General features: G+C 37.7%; 1 protein-coding gene across 4 annotated transcripts; it reads right to left on the bottom strand.

The window, feature by feature from the left end:
• Positions 1 to 3,079: 3,079 nt before the first annotated feature.
• LOC113357410 lies at positions 3,080 to 7,315 on the bottom strand. Of its 4 annotated transcripts, none has more exons than XM_026600783.1 (4): positions 7,146 to 7,315; positions 6,546 to 6,647; positions 3,639 to 6,414; positions 3,080 to 3,407 (listed from the first exon to the last, which is right to left on the bottom strand). In XM_026600783.1, exon 3 carries the CDS (start codon positions 6,363 to 6,365, stop codon positions 3,648 to 3,650), a length of 2,718 nt encoding a protein of 905 aa, XP_026456568.1. In that variant the 5' UTR covers positions 6,366 to 6,414; positions 6,546 to 6,647; positions 7,146 to 7,315; the 3' UTR covers positions 3,080 to 3,407; positions 3,639 to 3,647. The 4 variants fall into 4 exon arrangements, with proteins under 4 accessions (XP_026456568.1, XP_026456567.1, XP_026456569.1 ...); XM_026600782.1 differs by having other exon boundaries at positions 6,589 to 6,647; XM_026600784.1 differs by having other exon boundaries at positions 6,546 to 6,605.
• Positions 7,316 to 9,587: the final 2,272 nt, after the last annotated feature.

The following is a 9,587-nucleotide window of genomic DNA, read 5'->3' as shown; positions in this document are numbered from 1 at the left end:
GCATTGTCTGTCTCACTCCAGACTTCTCTTCAAAACTACATTTAGGAATGTAAGTTCTAAGGATACATATGGGAAAGAGAAGCAGCTTTACCCAAGAGGATATATCCATAGGGTTAGAAATAAAACCATCTATAGTATGTTTAAAAGCCCTAGAGAAATTAAGCCTACACTTAGCAGGCATATGCCTAACTGTACGAATTTGAGACCTAAAAACTTTATCCAATAATTCAACATCTAGACTTGGCAATCTATGTTCATCATCCACAAAAATATCTTCATCAGCAGAAACACTTACCTCTTCAGGTGGTTTTGTTATACCATGAATGAGAAAATCCACATCTCTGCCATTGAAGGGAGACGGAATCACAACACCTTCATGTACCTTGCAACATTTCCTCCAAGCATGTGGATGCATACACAACGTACATAGCCACATATTAAGTTGCGAAAGAGCTTCCTCCCATAAAGCGCAGACTGCACCATTAGTTTGAATTTTGTCCCTGCATCTATCAAATTCTGCACCATTAGCAAAATGCCTATCATTGATATGCTTTAAAAAGTAACCTTTGACTAAACCCCTGCCTCTAACACCATTCTTGCACCCATCAAATCCCTTGAAAGGACATTGGAAAAAAGTATTAGCTGATTGTGAATCAATCACCTGAGAATTGGGACTCAAACACTGCCCCTGACTAGACATGATAACCTTAAGCACAATGTAAATCAAAACAATCAAATATCATTAATTAAGGCTTAAAGGATTGGAATTTAAGATTTCAAAACATCTGAAAACCCAAAATATCATACATTAAACCCCTAATTAAAACAAAATAGAAGTTTAGCAGAGCCCCTCTTCTTCCTTCTATCTTCTTCCTTCCCCTGTGAAAAGATACAAACACCTTGCTCTGTCTCTTCCTTCTTCCCCTTCTTCAAACAAGGGAAAAAACAATTCCTCCAATCCCTGCAATCGACGAAAACACCCCTCTCCAATCACCTTCTTCAAAAATTACTTCAAAACCCTAATTGAAAACCTCCTTCAATAGACGAAAGAAAACTTCCTTCAAACAACGAATCCCCCTTCTTCAAACCGGGAAGCAATTGCTGAAACAGATCCCAACTCACTAATTCCACGCATCAATTTGAAGAACCCTTCCTCCAAAACTTAAACTTCGAAACAAATTACAAAAAAACCAAACCCCGCTACTGTTTCTTAATTCCAAAATTGAATCACATAAAACTTCAAATCGATTGAATATCCTAGCGCTGATTCTATCAAAAGATGTAAACGAATAGTACCGTCTTTAATTTCTTCTTCTTAAAAACCATTAACTAAAACAACGAACCTTAAAAACACCAATATCTCAAATCCCTAATTCTCTCTTAGATTTCATAAACAAACACAAACCTCACAAACCCTAGTTTTAATTCCAAAAAAAAAAACACTTAAAATATTAAAAGTAAATAAAAATTATTTATTAAAAAGTTAAGAATTGTTTAAAAATATGAGGGTAATTTAGCCGGACGTTATCAAAAATATGTGGACAAGGATTCTTCATTTTACTTCAAAATAACCCTATTTTGTTTATTCAATATTCCCGGTTATGAATTTTCTAATATATTGGTCAGATTTTTTTTAATTTTTTTTTTTCCTTTCCGATGGTGTTGGCTATATGGGCAACGCTTAGGAAGTGATTCCATACAAATTTTCTTCCTCTAGAACCAAAGCTTAGTTAGAGTAGCCTGTCAATTTCCAAAACTCTTAACAGCTCAACCCAGGATCTTTTCTTCGTACTCTTTTGGGATTGGGTCAGTCTACACCATTTTCATGACTATTATCAGCTTCTCCTCGGAAGATATGATAATATAGTTACCACCTATGGTTTTTGGTGCAAGGTGATCACCAGCTTGCTCTACAGTATTCTAAACAAACCCTCTAACCTTTTCTTCTTCCCAACAAAACCCCGGTACAACAAAATTAAATATTCAAAACGCAAGGAGGACTACTCACTTCTTCCATTCACCAGATGTCAGGTGAAAACCTTCAAAACAAAACTAGCAGTTTCTTAAAGTGGCATGAAATTTAATTATTACCAACTTTAAAGCTTCAGTATGTACCAAAAGCGTTCTTTTCCGTCAAGCAAGAGCAATCAAAATCATTTCTAAATGAAACAGTAGCACTAAGACACAGTAGCCACTAACAGTATCCGGAAAATGCTTCAGTTCAACAACTAAGACTACAGCCCTAGTGTAGTCGAGCAAGAATGGCCCCGAAAAATATTTGAACTGAGTCTGGTCAAAAGAGCTAAAATAACCAAGACATCAATCTTTCAAAGAGATTCAGCTGCTATGAATGTCTGGTCTTCTGCAACAACGGCTTATTGAAATGAGATGGTCAAAAGATAGTAAAGGAAGAGAAAGAAGTGCAAGAAATTCAGTGATACTGAAACATTGACAAGGGGTTTAATTTTCCCCCTTTTTACTGAACCATAGTAAAAAAGCAAGGGTAATTAGAGAGGAACTACGGCAGTACAAACAAGATAATGATTAGTTACTGTTATCATTTCACAACTCAAGCAAGAAAAATGCCGGAAGAAGAAGTGTACATTTTGTGTTAATGGGTTTCAGACGACAGCAAAATTCTGATTGTGGTTAAACAAAAAGAGAATAACTGTGTAAAAAACCAAAGGATTTTACAAGTGTGTCATTAAGCAGAAAAAGAAATACAACAAAATAAACAGGAAAACAGAAAACAGATTTAGTCCATTTTTACAGATGCGGCTTTGGATTGCCAACCTTATAAAGAAAGCATGTTTTAGGTGAAATTTTTTTGGAGTTGTCTCCACACTACATATCAATCAATATAAGGTTGTTCTCCTAAACTTCACTCGGAGTAGTTGTTAGTAGTTCAACACAAAATTACAGGTACACTTACATGCAACAATGAATCATGTCAGTAAGTCCCTCAAAACATTACTCTGGCCACACTAGTTAAGAGGTACACTAAAAAAAACAAAAAAAAACAGAGATATCAATTCAGGACATAAATATGCTAAGACAATATAGGATTTAGAGTCATTCAGAAAACTACAAAGCTTGATATAAGTAATAGTAACCCCATTTCATGCTCAAGTTTATGTGAGATTCTACATAAAACAACTAAAGATCCGAAGAATTGATGCAAGAGACTGTCGTATATACAAAAAGATTCTTAAACATCACAAGTTTGTGTACAAAAGGACAGGCATTCCATTTCAATCTACAAAAATCCATATGCACTTACTCCACGGCGGTAGAACACAAACTTGAAGAAGCTCCGTGAAAAAAGAAAATGACAACTCCTTAAGAGAAGTTCTCAAGAGTTGGAATTATCAGTGAAAAAACCTGTTTGCCGATCTTCAGCCACTTCTCTGTGTAATTTTAGACCCAAGCAAATTATCAGACATGCACTGTTGAAGTCGTAAAATAGTCGTTGGATTTTAAACAGCTTAACTACTTCACAGATACATTTTTAGCTAGTAGAAAACAAATTCCGGATACAGGGCCCTTTTTCTTCATTTCTCCCAATTATTATAAGTTTTATCTATCTATTAATATATATTAAAAGTAAAGTCGTGCGTTGGAGTAAAAAAGTAACTTACACTTGCTCTTCAGGCGAAAATGTAAGATTCTGGCAAAGCTTTGGGATCAAGCTCCCAACATTCCTGCAGCTTTTCATGTACTTTATTTGCAAGCGGGAAAGCAGGAATTTGGTGAGAGAATCTAAGTAGATCAACTGCTGGTATTTCCATATTGCATTTCCGTTCATTTCTTTTACTCTTGAAAACAGTTCCAAAATGAACAGACTCACGGTCCTGCTCCAAAACCAACACTTGTATCAGCCGAGGTTTCACTTCACGGACTTCAACAATCTCGTATTCACACTTCCGCAGATCAGAAAGCGACAGTTTAGGATTAAAGTTCTTATATAACGCCCACACCTCCCCTTTCCTTGGGTTGATTTCGAACTTGTTAGTCTTGCTAAATGTAACTGGTCTTGACATATGAGAGAAAGATGTAGTGTCATCAAATTCTGCCTTCTGACCATGTTTAAATGTACCACAGCAAATGGGGATTTCTTTGTCAAGCCACCCTCTACTACCCTTTGGTAGACTGCACGATTCGAGCCATCTTATATGTAACTTGAAACTCGGGGACAGTTCTACTTTTTTTATGTGAGCATAAAACTTAGGCATGCCATCAAATTCACAATACACAGCCCATATTTGACCGGGCACAAATTTGTTAGGAAATTTGTCTTTCTCAAAGTTGTAGTATAATGCTTCTGGATTTGATTTAATAGGGTCCACAAAGGAAGGTGAAGTGGATCTTTGCTTTTCAACATTGCCCATTGTATCTAAGACATCAGGATTAGTCACCGGATCTGAACCAATGGGATTTTTCTGAATAGGTTGCCCAGCATTTTCATCAGGGTTTCTACTCTCCTGTGGCTTACTAGTCCTCTCCATCCGCGAAGAAATAAGTGAACCATCGGAGTCGGTGTCTCCTCTTCCAATATTTACTTCCACATGTATAGGATCAGAAATCTTCTCGATGTCCCTGGGCAAAGAAGCAGGATCAAGTTCAAAACAGCCTTCAAAAACATCTTCTCGTTCTTTGCCATTCATCCTATAAGAAGGAACCCTATGTGAAAACCTTAGAATTTCATTTGGTGGTATGTGCAACAAATCTTTTCCATTAGCTATGGTTGGCCTAAACAGGTTTGCGAAGCCTTTGATCTGAACTATGTACGCTATCTTAATGCCCGACTCCTCGCTATAATCTGAATGGACTTCTGCAAACTCATACTCATAATTTCTGTGGTTGTCTGGATCAGAGCTCCATCTAACGTCCCAATTCTTGTAGACTGCCCAAGTTTCACCTTTTCTGGGATATATCACATAGGGACATCTACCAAGGATTTTTGCCCACTCGACCCTATGAGAAAACTTACTAGGATCCTCGGTGTGCTCATGCTTTGAGTGTTTGAACTTACCACAAGCAACAGGCAAGTCCTCAGTCATCCAATCAATCATATCTTGATCATCAGAATCAGCCTCTAATAAAGTCATCCTCACCTTAAAGTTAGATGAGAAAACTTTCCTGATCCGTGCATAGAATCTAGGCATGCCATCGAAATGATCGTAAATGGCCCATATCTGACCAGCTGCAAAGCTTTTATCCTTGTTGAAATCATAAAAACCAGCAAAAGGGACTTTACCTGCTTCAACGGCTTCTTCTTTCCCATTGTTACATTCACCAGCTCTATCCTTCCGATTTTCCACCTTATTTTCCATGAGATCAGCTGAGGAATCAATTGCCTCATCAGTTTTAGATGAATCTCTTTCCACAGTTGTTTCAGTCTCACCTGGTGCAGCATTAGGAGGCTCAGTCACCCTTGATTTCTTAGGGGACGAACAGTTGTCCATTGACTTACATCCCCTCTTCCTAGTCCCATTCTCAGAAAGTCTATTTTCTGTCGACATCCCATTTGCCTCGTTGGCATCCCCTTTTTGCAAGGTTGCGTCCTCCCTCCCTTTTGCTTCAGAATCCCCACCAACCTTCACAGTGGACACCTTCTCAGATCCTGTCTTATGACCATACTGACGTGGATCTTCTCTCTTTTGCGCAAAAGACTCATTACCTCTAGATGCCATCCCCTGGGGACTCACTTCAAATCCCGTAAAGATTTTTTCGCATGTTACACAACGCAGGCCTTTGCCCAAAAACTGTATGTGATATTCGTACTTTACTTTGCAAAAAGGGCATAGCGTCCAGAATGAATATCGCCCATTAGAAATCTCAGGTTGGGTCTTTTGCTGCTGTACTTGCTGATGACTCTGTTGAGGATTCCCAGGATGGGAATGTAGTCCAGGATCTTCTCTTGCATTTCCCTTACGAGTTTCCTTCGGTTTAGCCTGCTTCATTGCTGCACTACATTTCACATCATATTTTTTCCGCTCTATGGGGTCCACAAGCATTTTCTGAGCTTCACCAATCAATTTAAATGCACCTTCTGAACCAGGAAACGCATTCTTATCAGGATGAAGTAAGAGAGCGAGCTTTTTGAACTGCTTGTTGATTGATCCCACATCTGCCGTTCGATTAACCTGAAGGATACCATACCAGTCTTTTTCAGACCCAAAGACATTGCTCGCTGCAGAACAATGCACATCACAAACTATTAAAATCTTGGAAATATTTTCTAAGCCGGGATATAGTCGTTGGGCCTTGGCGGCAATATTCCTTGCTCCCACAAAGTCATTGTTTTGCATCTTCTTCTCTGCAATCTCCTTGGCTCTGATGGCCTCTTCTTTGTTGCACTCCATCTTTCACGTCCTCTATAGTAGCTTCCAGATGCAAAACAATGACAGCACACTGCGCAACATTCCCACAAAAATATTAATTACCACGGGGTTTTCCTTGTGAACAGAAAACAAGAACATATTTACAAATGAATAAGTAGCACAATGGAAGAAGACAAAGCAGAATACAAGAAAAAATCACACCTATAAACAAAGGACCAAATACAATGAGAGATCCAGACTTTACCTGCAAAAGTGAAGCAGCTTCCGCAAAGTAGAAGAAATTGAACCAACTAGAATTAAAATCTGAGACACAAAACGGAATGTTAACTCTAAGCAAGCAGAAACAAAATGTGTTGCTCAAAACATGCAGATGGTTAATACAGATAGGACAGATCAAATGATACAACCTAAAATGTAGATATCATTCTGAAAAAACAAACAGAAAACCCTTAAACCCTAACACAAAAATCAATCTTAATGGAGCAGAAAAAAACCTAACATTACCAAAGCATAACAAAAGCATAAATGAAATCCATCACTCTAAATAGTTAACTAAGTAACAAAAATACAATAAACCCACACAATAGCAACCTCTTTCGGATAAACCCTAGAAATCAAAGACAACAGAAAATTGACAAAAGAAAAAGAAAAAACGAAATATTTTCACAACTGGTGTTTTCAATTTCAAACTCAATCAACAAGAAAACACCCAAATAATCAACAAACAAGACCTATTCAGTAAATCAGACAAAATAAAAATAAAAAATGAAGTACTCATAAACAGAGTGAGAGATAACTTACTACTGGGTTGTTCAAGCAGTCAAGCAAGACTGGAAAACGGAGCTAATCATGTTAAGTTGAACTCACTTCAGCCTATTCATAAGCTGGATAACAGTATAAGGAAGGTGTCTCTCTCTCACACACACACACTCTATCAGAAGCTCTGGAGAGCGAGAAAGAAGGCGGGAATGGGAAACAGAGACGGCAAAGAAAAAGATGTTTTCTCTGTATTTTATTCGAATTCCTGTCCTACCAGCTGTACCTTTCTAATTACCTTTGGCACGTGTACTGCAATAAAGGTGAAGTACATTTTGTTTTATTTGGAGTTTGGTACACTCATGGATATACACAAATCCTACCTATCCATAAATACATCTCAACTACCCCAGAAACTCTTAACACACCCCTCTTTAAACAACCCAAAAACTTCTCACTTGTGGAGCTTAAAAAGGGACAATACTAACTCCGAAAATACCAATCTCATCCTATGTGAGGAGGGTGTTTTTGTGTAGTTTTGGGGGAGGTATGCATAGAACTGCCCATTGGTTATACATGATTTGTATATGATCGATGCATCGTTACTGGTTGGTTATACTGATGCAGTGACTTTTTACAGATCGCCTAAATAAACTAGGCGAAAACCGCCCCATCGCATGGGGGTAAGTTCCACCCACATGAAGTTAGCTGAAGGGGTTATTTTTGGGCTCCACCATTAAAAAATTGTGAGGGTGCGTGCGGTCTTTGCTCAGTCTAACTAGGCGGTTCATAAAGAATTTTTGATATCGATGATACTAAGGTTTACCGATGCTTAGGCACTCTTCTGTTTATTTGTCCCTCCAAAATGCATTTTATCAACTCTGTGATTCATGGATTTAAAAGCATATTGCAAAATTGGCCAGGGAGGCTTCTATTGTAAGTTGTCATGACAATAGCAGTATGTCTACCTTGGGATCACTACTCATGGGAAAAGGATGAATGTTGCAAGATGGAGCTGCATTTAAAAATGTATTGAACATGTAAGACAACAATGCATTGAGAAATTGGTTCATGTTTTACATTCACGTATGAGAAGATAAATGAATATCCCTCATCCTCCTACACTCTTAGCTCTTTCACCTTTTCAGGAACCTTAGTCAAGGATCTGGTCGATAATGGTACTTGAAATATCTAACCATCTTTGATACAATTACGTCGTAATCCATGGAAATGATCCACATCCAATGTCGACAACCCTAAATGGCTTTTCACTGCTAATGGTACTCTCGCCACTAACTCTATGTACAACTCTATTAAAGGGAACACTTGTAACTCTAACTTTCATTGAGGAGAGATCTGAAAACTACATACCACTCTTAGGATTAGGTTGTTCATATACAAATTTATCCGGGATATTGTCCTAATAGCATTTAAGTTAACTCAGTTTACTAATACCCCCAATCGGTGCAGTCTATGCCCACAATAAAATGAAACCTTAAAAGAATTCACTCTTTACTTGTACATTTGCAAGTTGTATCTGGTTCAACTTATTACAACCTTTTTGGGGTTATTTCTTTCCATTCAACTGTGAAACTTTGGATGCAGGGATGGGGGAAACCTCTGACAAGATGAGATGATGACAATGGTGATCGGGGTGCTTTATATGCAACAATAGTTTGGAAAATATGAACAACTAGATGTGACATGTTATTTAGACACTAACCCAAACTCAAAGAGTACTTGCACTGCTGCAAATCCATAATGGATATTAAACAAAAGGAACACAACTACACCAATTAAAGCTAATCCAGATATCAACCGGGAGTGAAAAGCTTTATCGCCAGGAAAAATGAAGATTAATATAGCAACAAGGTTCAAATGTACCACTAATACAGGGTTGATAACTTTAATTCTAAGGTGTGATATTAGTTGGTCCATAGAACCCAGAGTGATGGGATGTATATGGCATGATCTAGATGAGGAGGGAGTTCATGCAAATTAAAAAGCACTTTAATGGACCAATATTCTTGGCCATAACAGATTTCATATCATAGGAAGTTCTGGCAGAATCTACAAAGATATCATGGGAGGCTACACAACTTTAAACTAGAAGGCGTCACCTAGACTAGAAGAAATCAAGGTGAACATTAAGGTTATTCAGCATGCCAACAAAATTTTAAATTCTTGTTACGTAATAAAAGCGCAGACCAGAATGCGAACGTTTTGGCTACACAACTAATGTAACAACATTTAGTTATATTATTAGTACACCCCTTAGTTTCATTTTCGAGTTGGTTACTTTTGACAGACTGAGATTCCTAATCTGAATTACTGAAATACGCAATTGTGTATGACTTTACTTTTAACTTTTCAGTTCTAAGTTGAAAACGCGGGGGTACAACAACCACACCCAACTAATTCGTTTGGCAATTTGTATGGACTAAACTCCAATATAATTTCGAGAGTACCAAATTAAAAGTGAGACTC

The sequence above is a fragment of the Papaver somniferum genome, chromosome 3, assembly GCF_003573695.1.
Source record: "Papaver somniferum cultivar HN1 chromosome 3, ASM357369v1, whole genome shotgun sequence".
In the NCBI taxonomy this organism is placed as follows: Eukaryota; Viridiplantae; Streptophyta; class Magnoliopsida; order Ranunculales; family Papaveraceae; genus Papaver; species Papaver somniferum.
This window is presented reverse-complemented; position numbering and strand designations above follow the sequence as displayed.